The sequence below is a fragment of the Symphalangus syndactylus genome, chromosome 6 (assembly GCF_028878055.3).
Source record: "Symphalangus syndactylus isolate Jambi chromosome 6, NHGRI_mSymSyn1-v2.1_pri, whole genome shotgun sequence".
Taxonomy (NCBI): Eukaryota; Metazoa; Chordata; class Mammalia; order Primates; family Hylobatidae; genus Symphalangus; species Symphalangus syndactylus.
The window spans coordinates 57,269,487-57,290,535 of NC_072428.2; the positions used below are offsets into that span (position 1 = coordinate 57,269,487).

General features: G+C 56.5%; 1 protein-coding gene across 3 annotated transcripts; it reads right to left on the minus strand.

Annotated features, from left to right (window-relative positions):
• Positions 1–3,817: 3,817 nt before the first annotated feature.
• LRRC32 (leucine rich repeat containing 32) lies at positions 3,818–17,048 on the minus strand. 3 transcript variants are annotated; one of them, XR_008658482.2, is made up of 4 exons: positions 16,886–17,048; positions 12,165–12,252; positions 4,883–7,814; positions 3,818–4,333 (listed from the first exon to the last, which is right to left on the minus strand). XR_008658482.2 is itself a non-coding variant. In XM_055283010.2 (4 exons), the coding sequence occupies exons 2-3, from the start codon at positions 12,246–12,248 to the stop codon at positions 5,910–5,912; spliced, it is 1,989 nt and encodes a 662-aa protein (XP_055138985.1). In that variant the 5' UTR covers positions 12,249–12,252; positions 16,886–17,033; the 3' UTR covers positions 3,818–4,333; positions 5,889–5,909. The 3 variants fall into 3 exon arrangements, 2 of the variants coding, with proteins under 2 accessions (XP_055138985.1, XP_055138986.1); XM_055283010.2 differs by having other exon boundaries at positions 5,889–7,814; positions 16,886–17,033; XM_055283011.2 differs by having other exon boundaries at positions 3,818–7,814; positions 12,142–12,252; positions 16,886–17,030.
• Between the last annotated feature and the right edge of the window lie 4,001 nt (positions 17,049–21,049).

Genomic DNA, 21,049 nt, shown 5'->3' on the forward strand with positions numbered 1-21,049 from the left:
GTGGCTTTTTCAGAGAAGGAGGGAGTGGGGACATGATGGCAGAATTCTGGGAATGCATCCACAACTTGGGAGGGCCTAGCTGGGTGAGTTGGAAGCTCTCCAGGGAAGGAGGGAAGATTTCAGAAGGCTGGAAGTCCTGAGCAGAAGGTGCTGAATGAGGAGAGAGGAGAAAGTGATGTGATGGAGGCTGGGCCAAGCAGGCCACTCTACTCCCAGACATGCCCTGGCTCTTCCCGCTGCCAGGCCTTGGGTCCTGCCATTTGTTCTGCCTGGAAAGCCTCTTCCCATCTGCACGTGTTGAAATCCTACCCTTCCTTGCAGAGCCAGCCCAGATGTCCTCGAAGTCTTGCCTCACTTCTCCAGCTGGAAGGGCTGCTCCCTGCTGCAAACAAACTTCCCGAGCACAAAATCTGGACCTCCCTCAAGGCGCTGACCACTTCCTGGCTTGGGTTGTGGTGTGGCCCCTCTCTCCACCCCATAGACAGAGGCTCTGTCCAACTGTTCCCTGTATCCTGCAGGGCCTAGGGCCCAGCACAGAGCAGATGCCCAAGCCACTCTCGCCGAACGAATGAGCAGTGCTGAGTTTGGGAGTGGGGGCGATGATTATGACCCCATTTTATAGATGCAGAAATAGAGATGCAGCTAAGTGACGGTCTTGGCCTTGGTCCCACAGTGAGGAAGCAGCAGAACCTAGACTCAGGCCTGTGTTTCTGGTCCCAGAGGCCGGACTCTTTCCAGGGCAGCTTGGTGGGAGGTGAGGTAGGGTAGGGTGGAGTGAGACTGGATCCTGGGAACCAGCAGGCCAGGGAGAGCTGGAGTTTGGACGGCCAAGTTCAGGGAAAGCTCAGCTGGGGAGGAGCCAAGGTATTTATTATGCTTGGTCTCCAGTTCCAAACAGAGCTGATGGATGGAGCTGCTCCAGTTCCTATAAACAGCTCGGGCCTCCCTCTCCCCCACCCCGCCCTCCCCAGTCTCAGGCACCACAGCCCAACTGTTTCCAGTGCGATAGGGGTGGGGGTAGAGGGAGATGACCAAGAAGAGAAGAATGGGAGACGAGGGGGAGCAAAGGAAGGGGAAGGACAAAGATAAGACAGGGTCCTAGAGGCCTGAGGAAGCTGCAGGGAACGGAGGGTGGTCAGAGAGGATTCTTTGCCTCCCCACTGGCCCCTGCTGCCGTGGACGGCCCACAGTCTGCATTCCCCTGTCCTCTCTGTGTCCCCTGGGCCTGTTCAAAAAGGCTCCTCACCACATTCTCTGAGGGCTTGTCTCAACTCCACAAGCTTCTGAGTCCTGGAGGACAGGGGCCATTCACTCAGAAAACCTTTTCTGAACTGGCTTTAGTCTGTGTTGGCTCACAGGCCCTGGGGACAGATAGGACTCCGGGTAGGACCTCCCCCCAGGACCTCCTGGCCTGGTGGGTGGGTCAGGCGACACCCAATGCTGAGGGCAGCCCAGACCTGTGGGCAGCTGGAGGAGAGAAATCCAGACAGTCTCCCCAGAGAAGGTGATGGAGGTGATACAGGCGAGGGTGGTGAAGGAGACTGTGCAGGTGGGTCGGGGGGTGAGCTGGTTCCAGCAGAGGAGGCGGGAGAGGTGCAGGAGGCAGTGCTGCCTAATGGTTAAGACTGCTGGCTCCAGAGTGGGACAACCTGGGTTCAAGTCTCATCGCTGGAGCTCAGTTCTCTAAAATGAGGATGGTAACAGTAGAAATCTCTTCAAAGGTTGTCAGAATTAAACACGACAATGCACATCCAGTGCTCAGCATGGGCCTGCCCGGAAGTGCTCAACAATAGCTATCTCTGAGCATGTTGTGAGAGGTGGCGGGAGAGAGATGGGCCTCATGGGCTCAGTGAGATGCCTGAAGGACAGGGGCACAGAACACGGATGGTGGGTCCCAGATCCTGGAGGATGTGGCCAGCCTGTGGGTCTGAGAGGGTGAGTTGCTGGCGCGTCCTGGGGCCCGTTCCTGGTGGAATGCCGCGCCAGCGCATGGAACCCCGGGAGTTGGGCCCTGCACCTCAGGCTGACTGTGACCTGGGAGTGTAGGGGCCTCCCCTCTCCCTGCAAGCTGAGAGTTCGGGAAGCTGGATGCTCTGATGACCTAGTTGGCAGCTGTGTCCACGTTTGGCTGAAAACAGGAATTTCTGCCTCACTGGAGGTCTTGGCCAGGTGAGCAAACTCCCTGTTTGTCAGGAAAAGGGGTCAGGGGCCTGGTGGGCTCCCTGCTGGAGCAGAGGCCCGCAGGCCCTGGGCGGAGCTCAGCCCAAGCTCCTGCCTTCCCCTTAGGCCTTCACGGAGCACCTACTGTGTGCCAGGGGGTGGGGCTCTCTCCTTTCTCCTCCAGCCCTACCCCATGAAATAGGTGTTTAGAATTTCCCTTTGCAGACTGGGAGCCAGGAGCAGGAATGGGGAGGTAAGAGGGCACAGACCAGAGAAATGGAAGAATCTCCAGAAGGCAGAGCTGCCAACACTGGGCCCAGGGGCTGCAGGGCCAAAGGGAGGGGTCCAGGCTGCCTGGGGGTGGGGAGGAGAAGCATCACTGAGCAGGAGCTTGGGGGAGAGGCAGTCAGGGAAGGGAAGGGCAAAGGCGCAGTGCCAGGCTGCTGACAGGGGGAAGTAGAAGGTGTGAAGGCCAGAGGAACAGGCACCCCCTGCTCTGCATGCTCTGCCCTGGCCTGTCACGCCTCTCAGTGCACCCCTACCCAGGTGAGGCTGCTTCTGTCCCACACCCCACACTCACCCTCCAACTCCAAGCCAGGAACCAGGTATGGTTTTCTTCCAAGTTCAACCTTGATCTGCAGCCTGGCTGATCACTGAATTCTCCAGTCCCTGGGGACCTTTAGCCCTCTACCTGGGGAGGCCTCTGGGCACCAGAGTTGGACTTTCAGGAGGGTGGGGCTGGAGACAGAGATGTGGGCCATCAGAGCAATGGGGTGTTTACAGCAATGAGGCCATGGTGTTCCCAAGGGAAAAGAGCTTAGGATGGAGCCCTGGCCATCACCACTTAAAGCTGGCTCGAGGAAGATGAGCAAAGATCCTGAAAAGGAGTGGCCTGGGAGGGAGGAGATGGCTTCCTGGGTGGGATCACAGCTGTGGGGAGAGCATGCCCAGCAGGGGTATGGGTGGGGGGCCTGCTGCACAGGGCCTAGGGAGAGGAGGTCTGAAAAGTGTGCTGAGTTTGGCAAAGGATACCCTTGATGCTGTTAGCAAGGGCAGCATGGAGCTGGGAGGGGCTGAAGGCAGCTCCAGGCGGGTTGAGAACGGGACGGGCGGGAAGGGAAGCGACTTTACCAACAAGCTGGCCTGTGAAGAGTGGGAGGAGGAAGGGGAAAGTGGCTGAGGGGCTTCTCACTATTTTTAAGACGGACAAGGCTTGAGTCCAGCTGAAGTCTGAGAGGAAGACGTAAATAGAGAGGGAGTGGCTGGAGGCAGAAGAGAGCGTGATGGGGCAAGGGAGAGGGGATGGAGCTGGGGACCCCGAGGAGGGGAGGCAGTGCAGCCTCTGAGATGGGGCACAGAGGGCTGAGCACAGAGAAGGGGAGGGGGCCTGTAGCTGTAGCAGGAAGGAAACAAATGGAAGCCCCCAGCCTCTCAGCCCTGGGGTGGGGAGCACGGTCGCCTGTTGAGTGTGGGGCAGCAGAGGTGTAGCAGGGGCCGTGCTAGTGGCTGCGGCTTCAAGGTCCAGGGTGGTGCTGGCCCAGAGCCTCAGTGTCCCCAGGGATTTGCCGTGATGATTGAACAACCATAATGGGATTCAGAGGCAGGGTTCTGGTGGACCCGATGAAGCGGATTGCAAAGAGGAGGCTGGCAGCCACACTGCTTCTCCAAAATTAGTTTTTAATACATTCAGGTAGGTTACACAAAGAGTTGGTCCCGAGGCCTAGGCTGCGGCCTGGGTCCTGGGAAATGAGAGCAGCATTGTGTAGTGTTGTCAAAGATCGGGCGTGGGGACCCACACCTTGGCCTCCAGGCCTAAGGAAGAGTGTTATGTGCAGTAGCACCTGTGGTTGTGATCCCAACCAGGACTGGGTCTGCCCGGGTGCTCCACACATCACCAGGGCCTAGCCCTGGCTCTGCCCATTGACTCTCCCTTAACTTCCTCTGGGCCTCGGTGTTCTCCTCTGTAAAATGGGGTGGAGAGAGAGAGTGGCATTTTCATTTTCTCGCACATTACTGAGCCCACATCGTGAGCCAGACTGTGGGCCAAGCACAGGTAAGATGATGAAGACAGCAAAACAAGGTCTTGAGTTGGTCCCAGCATGTCCATGCTTCCCAGACAGCTCATGACTCCATGGTATGAGGGATAGGGGGTCATCTGGGTGAGCCTTTCTACCTGTTTTTGTAAGAGGGAAAAAAAAATCCTTACATGATGAGGCACAGAAAGGAAGTTTGGAGCCAGCATTATCTTGTGATGTGATAGCTGAGAGAGGACATCACTCCGGTCCAACCCCCAATCTCAGCCCACAAATAAGGGCTCTTTTTTTCCCCAAGAGGCTCTGTACAAGCTCTCCACAAGTTTCATTCTCTTCCTAAGCCTCAGTTTCCCCATCTGTGCAATGGGGAGGTTAGATTCAATAGTCTCAAACTCCAAGCTCTGCTCAATAGAGGAAAAGGGAATGAGAGAATGCAAGAGCATAGAGAGAACAGGAGAACCCACACCAGGGTGGAAAGGAGGGGAGGAGGGAAACTAAGGCAGAGAAGGAGGAGAGTGCCTGCAGCTGCCTGCCTGGGAGAGAGGAGAGAGCAGGTGTGCACAGCACAGGATGCTTCCAGACCCTGCTCAGGCTATGTGGGGCCACTTCCTGTCCACTTAACGGCCTGCAGCCCCTGCAGTGGTAAAGATCAGGCCCTGGAGACAGAAGGATGAGGGTTTGAATCTCACCTATGGCATTAGTTAGCTGGGGCCTCGGAAGGAGATTTGCAGAACTTCAGTTTCCTCTTTTATAAAATGGGGATAAAATATAGGGTTGTCATATAGGGGCAGACACAAGGCTTGGATTCACATCCACATCTGCCAAGCTGGGTGCAAAACAGAACCAGATATCTAAGGTTTTAGCTCCTGGCTCAGCAGCCAAGGCGGGGCTGCAATGGAGAAGTGGGGCTGGGCAGGGACGGCGCTTAGAGCAGTACTGGGGTCAGGGTGTGCAACATGAGAGTGCCAGGAAGGGAGAGGGCCTGTCCAGAGCAGGAGATGGAATGGTCCAGTGCTGGGCTGGACCCCTTAACCAGACTCTGCTGAAGCCGCCATGGCCCACCTAACGGCACCAGATCCAAGACACACTCGTACAGCTCCAATTCTCTCTTCCGGTCATAAGCTTTTCATTTTCAGAGAGACTGAAAGTCATTATCAGAAGATGTGACAGTCTGCTTGGAAATGTCTCAGACAAATCCTCCTGGGCTTGGCCCTCCCTCACCCTGGCACGGCCGGGGCAGGACTCACTGCACCGAACCAGCGAGGCCTGCGGTGCTCCGGAGCCCTGGGCTTTCACACCTCAGGCCCTAGGCACACTGCGTGGTCACCACGTGGCTCTGCAGCACTCACTCCTACCAGACTGGGAGATTCTTGAGGGCGGGAATGTATCTCATTTCCCAGCATTCCCAGTGCCCAGAGCAGGGTGTGGCACAAAATAGATGCTCAGTGAAGATTTGTTGATCTGATAGGTCAACATTATTCTCTGCTGTCCCTGAAACCGCCCAACTTCTGGCTTCCACAGCTGGACCCAAAGTGCAGCCCGGGAAGGGGGTCACCCACTGATGCAGCAGGCGGCAGAGAAAGGTGTCCTGGGCTGCAATTTGGAGACCAGAGTTCTGGGATCCACAGACCCGGGTCACTGTGTGATCTTGAGTCAGTCCTCACTCTTCTCTTTACCTCAGGCTCCCCCACTGACCTAGAGTGTCTCCCGGCTTCTTTAGGCTTTATACTGTTGGTTAAACTTCTGCTGGCGGACGCAGCAGCAGGTGGCCAGCGTGGTGAGGAGGATGGCAGAGACCAGTATGAAGGTGAGGATGATGATGAGGTTGATGTTCTTGAGCCCCCCCTTCTCACAGTCCTCAGGGCGCACGTGGCTCAGGGACACCTCCTCCTGGGAGCTGAAGCGGCAGATCAGGTCCTGGGTGGCGTCCACGTCCACACGGCCCTGGTGCAGTTGGGCTGCCAGCCAGCCATTGCCGCAGCAGCTGAGTGGATTCCCCTGCAGGTAGAGGCGCCGGAGGCTGGTCTCCAGGCCACCCATGGCACTGCCTGGCAGGAGGCTGAAGCTGTTGTTTCGCAGGTCCAGCACCTCCAGTGACACAGCCTGTGTCCAGGAGGGAAGGTGGCTCAGGCGGTTCTCGGCAAGATTGAGCCGCTTGAGGCAGATGAAGCAGGGCAGGTCCACCTGCAGGACCGTCAGCCCATTGCCCTGCAGTGCCAGAACCTCCAAGGAGGCCTCCAGGCCTCCCAAGGCCTCCGTGGCCACCTCCAGCCCAGGATTGGAAGAAAGGTCCAGCTCAGTCAGTGGGGTGTGGAGGAAGGCCCCTGCCCTGAGCAGCTCTATCTCATTATCCACCAGGCTCAGGCTGCGGAGGGAGGTGATGCCGGAGAAGGCCACACAGCCGGAGGGGCCAGGATCATCTGGCCCCCCACAGGGGCTGACTCGGTTTCCCTGCAGGTTGAGTCGCTGCAGGCTGGCCAGGTTGGCAAAGGTGTATGGGGGCAGGTCCCGCAGGGCATTGCCCTGTAGGAGCAGCGTCCGCAGAGACCCCAGGGCTCTGGCACCCAGTTCCAGTGTGTCCAGGGCATTGTGGCTTAAGTCGAGGAGCGTCAGGCAGGGCAGGGAGCCTGAGCGCCGGGCCTCAAAGGTCCGCAAGCAGTTTCTGCTGAGGTTCAGGAAGCACAGGGCGGTCAGGTGCTCAAGAAAGCTGTCAGGGATGAGCTCAATCTCATTGTAGCTCAAATCCAGATTCAAGAGCTGGGAAAGGGGGCGGGAGCTGGCATTCCCGCTGGGGGTTGAGAGGGGCAGGGCTGACCAGCCCTCGGAAGGCGCATGGATGCCCTTGCTGTCCTGGGGTGGCCCTGTGGGGAGCCGGATGAGGTTGTTGGACAAGTTCAGGTAGATGAGTCTCGGGAGCGCGGCCAGGTCGGGGAAATGGAGCAGTTTGTTCTCCCGCAGGTCAAGCCAGGTGAGCTGGAACTCAGCCTGGGGCTGGGAAGCTGTCTGAAAGGCCTCGATGCTGTTGCAGCTCAGGTCTAGCACCCGCAGCTGCTGGAGGCTGAAGTCGGAGATGCAGGTGAGGGAATTCCTGGAGAGGTTGAGATGGGTCAGGCGGGGCAGGCCCTCGAAGGCGCCATCCTCGATGTCCATCAGCACGTTGCTATGCAGGTCAAGCTGCTCCAGCGCAGGCATGTCCCGGAAGGTGTGGCGGGTGAGGCGAGTCAGACTGTTCTCCGCCAGTGAGAGGGTATGCAGGCTGGGTGCCTCCCCCAGCAGCCGCTCCAGCAGGCTGCTGTACAAGCTGTTCCCAGACAGGTCGAGGGAGGTCACACGTGGCAGGGGGCCCAGGCCACCGGCACTCAGCGCAGTGGCCATCGCCAGCCGGTTGTGAGCCAGGCTGAGGTGCTCCAGGTGGGTCAGGGCCTGGAAGGCTCCTGGCTGGAGGAAGCTGATCTCATTGGTGCTCAGGTCCAGGTGACGAAGTGCCGTGTAGAAGCCCAGGGGTGAGGCCAGGATACTCCGCAGCTGGTTCCCAGATAGATCAAGGGTCTCAGTGTCTGGCGGGAGCACCGAGGGGACCTGGAGCAGGCCCAGACCCTGGCATGAGACCTTCTTGTCCACCTGGGGAGGGGCAGAGTGGGGAGACAGCTGGCATAAGTGGGCGCAGGAGGGGATGAAACCAGACACGTTTATCCAGGAACCCTGCCTGGCTGGGAAACCCTTCTCCCATGGACTCCCAGAATGCTCAACTTTCCCCCACCGCAGCCTGATCACCCCATGCCTGGATGACCCATCCGGCTCCCTGCCTCATCTCGGGCACCCAGCACAGTGCTGGGCATTAAGGAAGGAACTCGATGAAGGTTCCACAGGTGGACAGATGGAGAGATGATAGACAGATAGAAGGACAAATTAACTAAGAGAAACCCTGTACTTATTATTACCCCTCTTACAGGAAACAGCCATATATCCCACAGAGTGACTCTAAGCCAGTGAGCAGCAGGGCAGAGCTGGGACCCAGGGCTCCTGATTCTATGTTCTAGGTCCCTCCTATGGGCATAGATAGTTAAATTTCCGGTGGTAGATGGGAATTTCTCCACTTTGGGAGAAATGTTTCCAAAAGGGAAAACTGTAATTTGTGCTCTGTCATCAGTTTTTATCTTGGCCTCCCTGTCTCAGACCTCATTCAGGCTCTTGTGTCATGGGCAGAGCCTGGGTCCTGGGGCCTGCCTTCCTTGTGGATGCTTCCAAGATGTGGCCTCGTCTCTGTTGCTGTTACCTCCTAGGGGGTGGCTTTCTTCCCAGGCTGGGTCAGGGGACTGGGCCCCTGGAGGTGAGAAGGGCCAGGGAAAAGATGGCCAGAGCCAAATCCACAGTCTTTGGTGACGAGACTGTGTTTGTGTTGTGCGACCTCCAGAAAGTCACATAACCACTCTGTTTTCTTATGTCCTGTCCTTCCCCAGCAGCCACTCAGCATTTGACATCTTAGTTAATACTTTCAGGCCCGTGGTCCCATTGGTCTTTACCACAGCCTGCCCATCTGATACGATCACCCCTATTTACAGAAATCTAGGCTCAGGGAGGGGAAGGGAGGTGCCAGGATTGCCCAGCTGGTGAGGAGCAGAGCTGGGATTTAAACCCAGGTTTTTTAACAACAAAAGGCCAAACTCTTGTTCTTCCACAGATGTGCGTTCTGGGACCAAAATTCTTCCTATGCAAATGCAGGCCTCCCTTTTCTCTTCCAGGCCTCCAGGAACCCCAGCCTTTCCCAGAAAAAGGTCTGACTTCCACAATCACCGGGCTCAGGCTCACTGACCCCAGCTTCTGTCTCCGCCGACCCGTTCTGATCCACTCACTGCTAAATGCCTGACAACTGCTTAAAAGCTCCACTCTGACAGTGAGCCAGCTTGGCTTAAACTTCTCCACGGTGAAGTCCAGGATCCCCAGCAGGGCCTTCGAGGCTGTTTGTAGCCCCTGCCAACCTGTCCCCCACCTCCCACCCCAGCCCACATGCAGTGACCACTGCCCATCATGCCCTCCCACACCCACTGCTGGGTCTGCTCCCTGAGCTGGATACGCCATCCCCAACCAGATCCACATGTGAACTCTTCACGCTGAGCTTCAGGGCCTCCTCCACCAGGGAGCCCTCCCTGACTGTGCTACCTCTCAGAGCTTTGCCCAGCTGAATTGTGGCTGTTTGTGTGGGGACCTGCTAGACAGTGAGCTCAGAGCAAACAGGAACTGGTTCGGTGTATGTGGATGCCTTGGACCTGACTAGCAAGTCAATTTTTCCTAATGAATGAGTCCCAGACATCATCAGTTTAGTAAAGGTCTGAGGCACTGAATTGATCACTTCTCTAGGAGGAAAGAAAATGGATAATTGATATTTTCAAAATATAGTCAAAGATGGCTAGAGCAAGAAGAGTTCAGCTGACCCACTTCCCAGATGTGAACACTGAGGCCTGAAGATGGCAGTGACTTGCATGAATTCACAGTAAGCCAGTGGCTGAGCTGGTGGGGAAGGAACACAAGCCGGTGTGTTCCTCTCCTGGTCCAGCTCTGCGCTTCCTCCTGAGAGCCCCAAGGTGAGTAGGGGGAGGAAGAGACCTGCCCAGCCTCAGGCCTCTGTGTGGCTCTTCCTACTCCATGCAGCACAATGACTCCATGTAGCCTCCAAGGGAGGCAGCTTCACAGGGGCCTCAGGAGGCCCAGGGATGCCCCGGCAGTTGGGCACCTGTGTGAACCTGAAACCTGCCCAGCTGCCTTGCCCATCCTTGCCCTTCCTCCCTCACAACCTCTCTGTCTGCAGGGGCCATTAAACATAGCCTCCTCCTCACAGCTCTTACCCACTGGGGCATTCCTTACTTAAAGCAGAAACAACAAAATGACCTGTGTTGGAACCCCAGCTGTGTCAGGCTGCGTGCTGAGTGCAGAGACCCCCTACCCCATTAAATCTTCCCAGGCATTGTTCACCCTGTTCCTATTGTACCCCTAACGAAACTGAGGCTAAGGGGAGTGGGCTGCCCAAGATCAGACAGTCAGGGGCTCAAAACTCCCATTTGCAAATTCCTTTTCCTATTGGTGCCAGCCAAGTTCTGACCACTGGGCCCTCAGCTGGTCGGCACAGCAAAGAGCATCAGGGACCCACTTACTGAGTGTTACAGTGTGGAGGGCACTGTGCTGTGCCCTGCATGTTACCCCCGGACAAGTGCAGAGGCATACTGCCTCTGGATAGGCAAAGGCTCCCTGGGGCACCAGCCCCTGAGATTTGATCCAGGACACAAAGTTTGCCAAGCCCACAGCCCAAGACTTGCTTTCCATTCAGGGGCCCAAGACCCCTGCTCTAGAAGCCCGGGGGCCTGCTGGTGAGCAGGGCTGCACTGGGATGCCCAGCAATCCAGTCCAGTCCAGGAAGGAGCCTGAAGTCCAGGGCGGTGCTCAGAGCTCCACTTCCAGGTTCTCCATGCCTCCTTCAGCTCTGAGCTCCCAGCATTGCCTGACTTACAGTGGGAGGGAATTGGAGGAATTGGCCCTTGGCCAGAGTTTAGAGCTCCCACCCACTGTCCTGGGCTATCAGGACACCACTGCCCAGCTTCCTTTTCAGAAGCAAAGACTTGCCATCCAACTCCATTTCACCACCTGATCATGGGAGGAAAGCAGAGTAGGGAGAGGCACCAGGCAGTGAACAGTGGCAAAGGCAGCTGGGTTCGAATCTCGTAGGTCCCTGGTGGGTCACACGTCTTCTCCTTAACTCCCGTGTGTATTATTCCCATGCTGGTTCAGAAAGTGCTTTCCTATCTCTTATCTCACTTCCCCAGACTCCAAAATTCACCCGCTTCCCCTCTGCCTGTTGGGTGGTCAAGGCCTTTCCCCTCTGAGCCTCGTCTCCCTGAGATAGAATGTGCGTTTGTATTTGGTGACATCTGAGGCCTTCTCTGCCCACAATTCTGGGCTCCGGGAATCTTAGAAGGGCTCTGAAGAGCAAGAAAGGTGGTGGCAACAGGAGACATTGCACCCCCAGGGAAGGGCTGTGGGCAGGCAGCTGCCGGCACTTCCTGCCTCCTGAAGCAGCTGCCGGTTCTGTGTCATAAGCTTCTTCGAGTCTCAGGTCCAAGAGGGGCTTCCGGAGGCTCTGCCCTTTCCCCAGCCAGGCTCTGGCCTTGGTGACTGCCCGGCCTTACAAGTGGACCTAGGTGTTCTCTTTGCCCTGTAACTCATGGAGTCACAAGAACTTTAGGGCTAGTTTCCCTGGCTTGGGACAGGAAAAAGGAATAGAAGCAAATCAAACTTGGTCCTTGCCCTAGGGAAGTTCATGGTCTGGCAGGTGAGACAAGCTTGGACCCTTTCACCAACCACCCCACGCACTCAGTCTTCTCAGTATTGAGATAGAGGGAAGCCTGGGGACTGCAGGAACCCAGAGGAAGGTGTGATCAGACTAGGCCAGCCTGGGAGGGGCTGGGGAGGCTTCCTGGAGATGGCAGCATTTGACCTGGGCAGTAAGGAGTGAGAGGCATCCCAGCGGGCAGTCCCAAGTCAAGGAGCCCAGTTAGGAAGGGGATTTGTCTCCAGGAGGGATGAGCACAGAGGAGCCCCTCCCAGCTGGCCTACCCCAAATTCCCCACACATATATACATTCTAGATCCCCTAGCTGGGCCTACTGCTCTGTGGGGACAGCTTGGGGGAATACAGTGTAATATCAGCCTCACTGTTACCAGCTGAATGACCTTGGACAAGTCACAATCTCTCCAAGCCTCAGTCTCCTCCTTTGAAAAATGAGAATAATGGTGCTTACCTGGCAGAATTGTTGGGTAAATAAGGTGTTTAAACATTCTAGTAGGTGCTCATTAAATGCAAGGTACATTCCCTTTCCTCTCCTGACTCTTCTAACTTCTGGCTTCTGGGGCTGGGGCACTAGCACACCCTAGGGCAGGGAGGTGGGGGTGGCCCTCACCCTGTCTGGGCAGAGCATCTTACCATCTTACAGGGCACTTTGTCTTGGCGTTGTGCAGCCAGGCCTAGGGTCAGCAGGGCCAGGAGCAGCAGGATCTGGGGTCTCATGGCTCTGTGTAGGGCGGAGAGGAAAGGGGAACACTGTAAGCCCACTGGCTCCTTCCCACTGCCAGCCCCCACTCCCACGCATTCTGTGCCTGCCCTCAGGGAACCCCAGAGCACGGCTGGAGCTGGAATAAAGATGCTTTGAGTAGGGCAGGGAGCCAGGTGGGAAATGGGCCTGCAGCCCATCATAGTAGGCCTCTCACCCAGGCCAAGCAGCCGCCCATTACCCAGGGGAAGCAAGAGTTTTAAACGGCAGGTGACTTGGTCAGATGGGGGTTTTCAAAAGACCCCACCTGGCAGAAGACAGCCTGGAGGGGATGCACAGAAGCCTGACAGACCCTAAGGGTTACCCTAGGCCATGCTGAGGGCCAGGGATGTCGAGGGGGTTTGGAGGGTGGGCCTCTGACTATATTTCCACCAAGGCCACACAAGTCCTCCATAGCAGCTCCTCAGTCCCCACATGGAATTCCTCGTTTTCTGCCCACTCCCCCACCTTTATTTTGCCCTTTTCCTTTTGATTCTCTGATTCTCGAGCCCTTGCCATTGTTCAAGGGCTGGGCCTGGGCCTTGGCAGGAAGTCCCACAGGAGGCCTGGCTGCCCCAGCACTGCTCTGTGGACTTCCCCAGCAGCAGCCTGGCAGGCCCTGTACTTTCACTGAAGCCACACTCCGGCCTCCTGGGCCAGCCCTTCCGTCTAAGAGCAGCCAGGGGTGGGGCTATGGGGACCGCACAGGCCCTTAGCAGGGTCAAATCCCAGTGCTGCTGGAGGCTCACTCACTCCCTCACTAAGGACATCAGCCAAGTGCTAGGGATATACAAATCCATCCATGAATTTCATTCATTCATTCACACCTTTACTGAATACCTTCTCATGTCTGGTTCTGTGCTGGGAACTGGGAACTCAAAAAACAAATGAACACAAAAAAGAAGTGACAGTGACGGTGATACAGACAGAGTGTCTTAAAGAGGAACACAGAAAGCCTTCCAAGAGCACCAGGTGCACAGTCACCCACATCCGACTGCTCCCTCTTGTCTCCTCTACCTTCCTGCTGTGTGACCTTACAAGCCGCTTCACTTCTCTGAGCCTCAGTCTCCTCATTTGAGGTTAATGGCAGCCACACCAAGTTTTGTTGAGAATCAAACGAGATGCCACTTACAGAGCCTTCATTATGCAGTAGGCCCTCTTCTAGGCACTTTCTAGGCATGAACTCATTCCATCCTCACAAAAATTCAATGACTTGGTTCCATCACCATTTTACAGAAGGGAAAAAGAAGGCTCAGAGAGCTTAGGTACTATGCCCGAGGTCACACGGTGAACAAGCCACCAGCCCAGGCGAGTCTGGCTCCTGGGTCTGTGCCCTTCAAATCCGCACTCCCAGGCCTCCCACAGTGGGTGCTCCCTGAGTGAGTGCTGAACCTCGACTCTGAAGGATGCTGCAGGAGAAAAGGCATTTACAGGGCTTTTGAGGGCAGTGTCTTTGACTGTTGGAACCCACTAGTGATGAGCTATGGACGAAGATGGCTGCTCTGAATCCCATCTCTCTTGAAGGCACACAGACCACAGCCGGACCCGGTAAACCCTATTCCCTGGCTCCCCTCAGGGCCACAGGCGCTGCCCCTGCAGCTGCTCTGCTCTCACCTGCATCACAGGTTGCGCTTTCACAGGAAACTTTGTTCTGCTGTTTAAAAAGCAGAACGCCACCGCCCGTTAGAAAGTTAGCATATTCAGAACTGAGTGAAAACCCCTCCGCAGGGCCTTCCAGGCCATTGGGGAGCATGCCCTGCCCGGCCAGCTCTTCTCTCCAGCCCCCTTCCCCGGTGTCTCCTCTCACATTCTGGGTTCTGGACACCTCATATTTCCTTCAGTTCCCTGAGCAGATTTTCCCTGCCCCAAACCTTCACTTCCTCCCCTCTCCTCTTCTGCTAAAGACCTCCTCATCCTTGGGGTCCCAGCTTAGATGGGCCAAGAGGCCTTCTTTGGTTCCCCGAGTCTGGACTATGTCCTCCAGTCCTCCCAGAGCCCCTGAGCTTCCAGTGAGCACAGCACCAAGCCCTCCATGACTACTGTGCCCCACCCCCTCCCATGGGAAGTGCCCCTAGAGAGGGGCTCACCGTCCTCTGAGATGCATCTGACAGCACACAACAGGTCAGCAGCGGACAGAGAACTGACACTAGGAGTCTCAGTGACATGGGGTCATTATTGAGAGCAGTTCTCCTTGGCTCTCCCTTCACCTCCCTGCCACATTCCCTTCCCCCATCCGTGCCATCAGAGGGCTCTGACTGCTCTTCCTGAAAAAGAGACCCCGGATCTTCCTACTTCCCTCTTGTCACTGCCACAGACCGAGACGCCACCCCAATCCTGGCCTTGACCACAGCACCCCGACCCCTTATAATCTGTCCTATACCTAGCAGCCAGAGTGATGATATAAAATCATCTGTCAGATCCTAAACCTCTACTGTTTGAAAATCTCCAAGAAAATCCAGGCTATCCACAGTCTCCTCTCTGACTCTTGTCCATTTTCCCTTCCCTCACCAAACTCCAGCTTTCTTGCTGTTCCTTCAACACAGCAAATTCATTCCTGCCACAGGGCCTTTGCTCCTGCAGTTTCCTCTCCCTGAATGCTCTTCCTCAGCTCCTCACACATGTCATTGTTTTCCCACATTTATCATTTCTTCATCATTTATTTCTTATCATGTGGGAACAGGGGCCTACTAAGTAGGTGCTCACTAAAGACTAGTGAACAAATGGCAAAATCAGGGCAGAAGCTCAGCTGCAGTGGACTGAGCGGTGAGTGCCAGGTGAGGACAAGGAAGGGTCCTAGGCTCTTATTTCCCCTTCCTCTGCCAAATCCCACTCTATCCCCAAGGTGGCCCTATGCACATCCAGAAGGGATCGTCCCTGCAGCACATGGGCACTCTGTCCTGGCATCTGATGGGAAGGGCCCCTCAGCTGTGGGCCTTCCTCAGTGGTGCCCAAGTACAGGGTGCAGCATTTAAATACTACTGTCTCTCAAAAAGGAGGACGGTGTCACTTAGACCCAGGCTTGCATCCAAAGCCTGCCACTCACCAGCTCTGCTCCCTAGGGTAAGTCCCTCATTTCTTCGTGCCCCAGTGTCCTGTCTGCAGGGCAGGCAGCTGGGTTCCAGTTCTGCCACTGGCCAACCCCAACTATTGTGATGATCAGGCAAAGAATGGCGGCGAAGGTGCCCTGCATCCTCACTGTCCTTCTCAGCTGGCACAGTGACCCTCGCAGAGCTGAGCATCCCAGGTGAGGTGTGCTCAGTGGGGAGGCCCCAAGCCTGCAGACAAGTGGCCTGGGCAAGAGGAGGCAGGAGAGTTGGACTCTCAGGAGTCCAACTCAGAAAAGTGCCAAAGAATTTGTGTGTGTGTGTGTGTGTGTGTGTGAGAGAGAGAGAGAGAGAGAGAGAGAGAGAAAGAGCAGGGGTACGGGGGGCAATGACTACTATCACAATAAGCCCACCCCTACATTTAAGGATGTTAGACAGTCTTCTAAGCACTTGACCTATATCATCTCATTTAATTCTCACAGTCACCGATTGAGGAAATTACTGTAATTCCCATTTTACGGATGAGAAAACAGTTTCCGGAAAGTGAACTGACTTACCCCCAGAGTTACCCAGCTCACAAGGGCTTTGGAGCTGGGATTTATCCAGTTCTACATGGCCTGAATACTGTGTTTTCTCCAGCACGTGCTGAGCTGACTCCCCGCTACAGAACTGTCTTTTTTTGCCCATGAAGAAAAGGAGGCTCAGAGAGGTGACTTACCCAAAGTCACACAAGGAGCAAATGGCAGGGTCAGGATGAGAATTCAATTCATCTGCCTCCAAAGCAAATGTTCCCACTATACCAAATCAAGGTCTCCTTCCCTAAGCCCTGCCAACGACCCCTCACACGCAGGAGCAGGGCAGACTAGCTCACAGTCTGGGCTCTGAGGTCCTCTCTCCCTCCTCTCGGCCTCAGCTGACTTACTGGCAGAGTGGGGTCCTGGGAGAGCTGCTGCGGACGTTCCTGTCAAGCAGTGAATCACTAAGGGCAAGCCTCGTTCTGGAGACATGTGCATCCCACGGGGGAATTAGACCTTAACCCAAAGGAATGTGGCTGTGATGGCGGAATTTCAGGCAGCTCGGGGTGGGGGTGGGGGTCCCTCACATCTTACCACCCATGAAGAAGGCTGGCTTCAGAGCCCCTTGGAGAGCGGTGGGTGCCCCCCATCCCACTACGAGAAACGGGCAGGCCATCTAGTGCTGTGGGATGGGCAGCCCCACGCCTGGCCGGGATCGGAGCGTTGCAGGAAACCTGAATTCAAATTCCTGTTTGCCCTTGCCTAGCTGTGTGTTCCTGGGCAAGTCACGGTCTTCAGGCCATTGTTTTCCCAGCTGTCAAATGGGAACGCTGGCCTCACCCCTTTTCGGGAAAGATCCGCCAAGACAGGAGCCTTGGGGGGCCTCCCAGGGACCGAGGGAGGGTCAGCCCCGGCTCCACGCGCGCAGTGGGGATGGCGGGAGGGGAGTGTTTGGGGGGCATCCCGCGGGACCAGCCCCCGCCCTGCGCTCGCTAGAGGCGCGCGACAGTGCGCCCCCCGAGGGCCGGCCAGCCTCGCCTGCCCGGCGGCTCCTACCTGGCTCAGCGCGGCCGCAGCTCCTCTCCCGGGCAGTCTCGGCACATTTTGCGCAAACCCGCCCCCGGGTCCCACCCCGCGCCAGACCCCGGGGTCACGGCCCGAGGAGGAGCAGGCCGCTCAGCTGCACCACCGGAGCCCCCGCGCTCCGTCGGCAATTTAAATACCTCTCCCGCCGGCCCGCCCCGCCACGCCCCCCTCTGGCGAGGCCGCGGGGTCCTAGCGCCTGGCCCCGTGCCTCGGTTTATCCGGAGCCGGCGGGGGCGCAGTAGGGCCGGGCGGCGAAGCATCTTCACCACCCTGGGACCTCGGCCGGGAAGGGGCGGGGGCCCAGTGTGGGGGGATGAGAGGACGGGAGGGAGAGGGGTTGCAGAGGAAGGGCCGTGGGAGCGAGGCCCGTCCTGGTGGCCGCCGCACGTGCAGTTCGCGGCCCCGCGGGGTCCGGAGGGGGGCGCGGTGGCTCTAGGAGCCGCAGGTCCACAGAGGAAATCCGGCCTGGCCCCGATTTCCCAGCTGCTGGCGCCGCCGCACTTAATGCGGGGGCAAACAGGCGAGGTGACGGCGGGGCTGAATGCGGAAGGAAATGACCCTTCGCTGGCCCTGGGGCGGCCGCGGAGGGGGTTCCCCGCACCAAGTCGTCCACTCTGGTGGGTCCTGGCAGGTCACTTTTCCTCTCCGGATTGTGCTCTAGTGTCCAGACCCGTACTCCTCCATCATCTGCGGGACCCTTCAACAGCCTGTGAAATGGCACCATCAAAGTCCTGTTTTCGGACGGAGAAACTGAGGCTAGGGGTGGGGGCAGTGTGGACACATGAAAGCCAATTGTCTGAGACTAGTAAGGTCCCTATTTATACTTGGGGAAACTGAGGCTCAGAAAGGTTAAATGGCATGTCCAGAGTCAACACAGCTAATAAGAATCAGTGATTTGAGCCCAATCTGTCCATAAAGCTAAGTCTGATTCAGTTTGGGCATTATCTTGCCCGAATTTTTAAAGTATTGTGCAAATATGGGGTGGCAGTATTGTCATTTAGATTGGAGGTTGAAGCAGATCTTCCCCAAAGCCACCCCTCTTCTAGGTGCCTTGACCCTACCGAATCACAGGTACCCTGCCTTGCTGCCTGTGGACTCTAGGATGCGGGTCCCTAGAGGAGAGGGGCCCTGGCTGTCCTCCAGGTCCTGGTTCCAGGTGTAGAAGGTGCCTCTTCCACAGGCTTTCTCTTCCCTGATGGTCGCCAACCCTGAGAGTGGGGAAGGGTGCCCCATTTTACATGCATGAAAGTGACCACCCAGGGCCTTGTGGCAAATCAGGGTAAGGCTGGGCTCAGAAGCGGGATTCCCTGAAGTCTCTACAGTTACTGCCTTTTCTTCCCCCTGTTCAGTCCACTATGAAGATGGATCTGGGGAGGTGGGGTCAACCCAGAGAGGACAAGCCATGATAGCAGGTGCCCCAGGGGCCTGACCTAGTCTTAGAAGAGGAAATCAGGGAAGTCTTCCCTAAGGAGGAGGCCTGAGCTGCAGTGAGGGGATGGGCAGGAGGTGCAGGTAAGGAATCTCTCAGCAGGGCCTGGGAAGGTATCCAAACCTCTTTCCCTTCCCTCCCAGCCACCCAAGGCCTCAGATCTATGTCCATAGGGTCCCAGTTGGTCCATCCAGCCCCCTTTCTGGTCTCTAGTGCTCCATTTGGTCAAATGGAACCTCAGTGCCCCATCTGTTAAGTGGGAAAGATAGTAGCTACTACTTGGAGTTGGTGCTAGAACTAAGTGCAATGGATCCAGCTGGAGCCTGCACCCAGTGGTTGTTAGGCAACTTCTCACTGTCTTTATTGTGGCAGTTGGTGGATACTTCTATATCCTGTGGGCTTCCTTTTCCAGGTCCCTGTCCAAGGGGCCAAATGTCCAGGAAAGTGCTTTGAATCTGCCCTGCAGTATTAGCAGAGTGACTGGATCATTAGGGCAGTTCCTGGCCTTGCGTATCAGACCAGCTCCCCGCCATCCAGGCCCAGGCTCACTGAGCACTGCCTCACCCCTCCCGGAGCTGCTACCAAGCAGAAATCACTGGGCCATGGCAGAGCTTCTGCTAGGGCCCAGGAGGGCGGGGCTAGGGCTATGGTGGGCTGGGGGTGAGTGCCCCACCTCCCACTCCCCCGCCCCCTAGAGGCTGCGGTTGTGGTTAGTCAGCTCGTGGGGTTCCACCTTACTCAGTGCCCGGATGGGGCTCCCCAACATTTGAGGCAGATGGGCAACCAAGCGTGCCCACCTGCTGCAGATGCCTCTGGGGACCAGGGGCTAAAAACCGGGAAGCCCACAGGCTCAGCGCCCCTTCCTCCATCTCTTCACTTCTTCGGCAGTCATGTTGTTGTGTGACTTTTGGCAGGTTGCTCAGCCTTCCTGACCTTGGTTTGCTGACCTGCAAAGTGAAACTAATAACAGTACTGGGTGTATGAGGATGGCCCGTAACGACACGTGTGAAGTTCCTGGTCTCAGGGGCCTTTGCTCAGTAAACATGACCTCTCTCCTCTGGTGGGCCCAGGACAGTTGCTGAATAAAAATGTCCAATGCCTACGTTTTTGGAGCTCCCAGGCCAGATGAGAGACAGATGAGAGCACAGAGGATGACTGAGTCCAGAGGCCTTGAAGGCCAAGTCCAGGAGGCAGAGCTTGAGTCTGCAGGAGGAGAAGTGGGTGGAAACTGAGCAGACTCGGGCTTGCCTTGCAGCCATGTGGAGGGTCTTTTAAAGGCCACCAACTCCAACTTTCCATCCAGTGCCACTTAGCTTCTGCTGGCACACCTCCAGAAATGGGGAGTTCTTCCGGGCAGCCCATCAGCCGTCAGCTCAGTCTTCACGGTGTTGACATTTTTGTGGAAATGCTTCCATTCCTTCATGCATTGTCAGTGAAAATATAAGAGATGCATCTCTTCCTGTGTCCTCGGGACTACCATTCTGAAATGAAAAAACCCGCTCGGGCACCAAGTCAGGCTCAAAGCTCCCTGGGAGGATTTCACCTCAGGCCAGATTGAAACCTGAGGGTCCTACACAGGAGCTAGTGGCCCAGAAAGGCGATGATGTGCACATGCTGTGTGACCTTGGACAAGCTGCTAAACCTCTCTGAGCCTTGCTGTCCTGATCTAACTGTAGAACCAGAGTGGAAAGGACCATGGCACCCTAGACTGTCAATTTAATCTCCACTGCTGTTTGCTGAACACTCACTGTGGATCAGTCCTTCATCTCATGTGGCAAATGAGAGTAAAGACAGCCATAGACAGCCTTCCAGTTAGGCATCTTTATTCTCAATGACTGACCAGGAAACTCAGAGACCTTTATTCTCAATTACTAACCAGGCTCAGAGAGGTTAAGCAACTGCCTAAAGTCACACAGCACAGCTATGGAGCCAGTAATTGAACTGAGGTCTTCTGATTTTCAGGCCAGATCTCAGTGTAGAGATGTTGCTGTCCTCACTCCCTGCTTCTGCCCAGCACCCCCACATGGGCCCCTGAGAGTCTGGGAGTTCCCTCATGAGCCCCTTCTGGGCCCTGCCTTCTAGGGAAGAACCCTGGGTTCCCCAGTTCTTCCCCTGACTCCCCTCCCTTTCTCCCTAGGGCAAATGGGCTCAGGCCACACCAGCTCTAGGCCACCTCCTGGAGGGGCAGGAGGATGTTATGAATGGCCCAGTGGTGGGGAGTAGCTGGTCTCTTGAGTGGGAATATCAAGGGCTTGCAGGACCAGGCCTGGGGCCAGGTTCTTTACTTATCCCCAGCCCATAGCCGTCCGACGAGGAGAGGCCTATCTCTGCCCCTCTTTTACAGAAGAGAGATGAAGCTGTATGACTTGCTGGTGGTCACACAGCAGACACAGTGGGCATGCCCATCCAAGTCCTCAGGCTCCAAGTCCTCATTCGTGGCCAGAGAATGAGGACTTGTTCTGCTGGTTTTCTGTTCTTGATGGAGGCACAAGGCACCCCCTCATGGCAGCACTTAGCGTTACCAAGGCGGGGGAAGCAGGTGCTGGTGAGGCCCCATATACCCCGCAGCCACCACACGAAAGGCTCCTGGTTCAGAGTCCGGTAGGTGACTACTGTGGCTGAAGGGACTGGAGGCTCCCAGAGGCCCCAAGGGAGTTGGGGGGATGGACCAGGCGGGGCAGGATCAGAAGTGTCTCCACAACCTG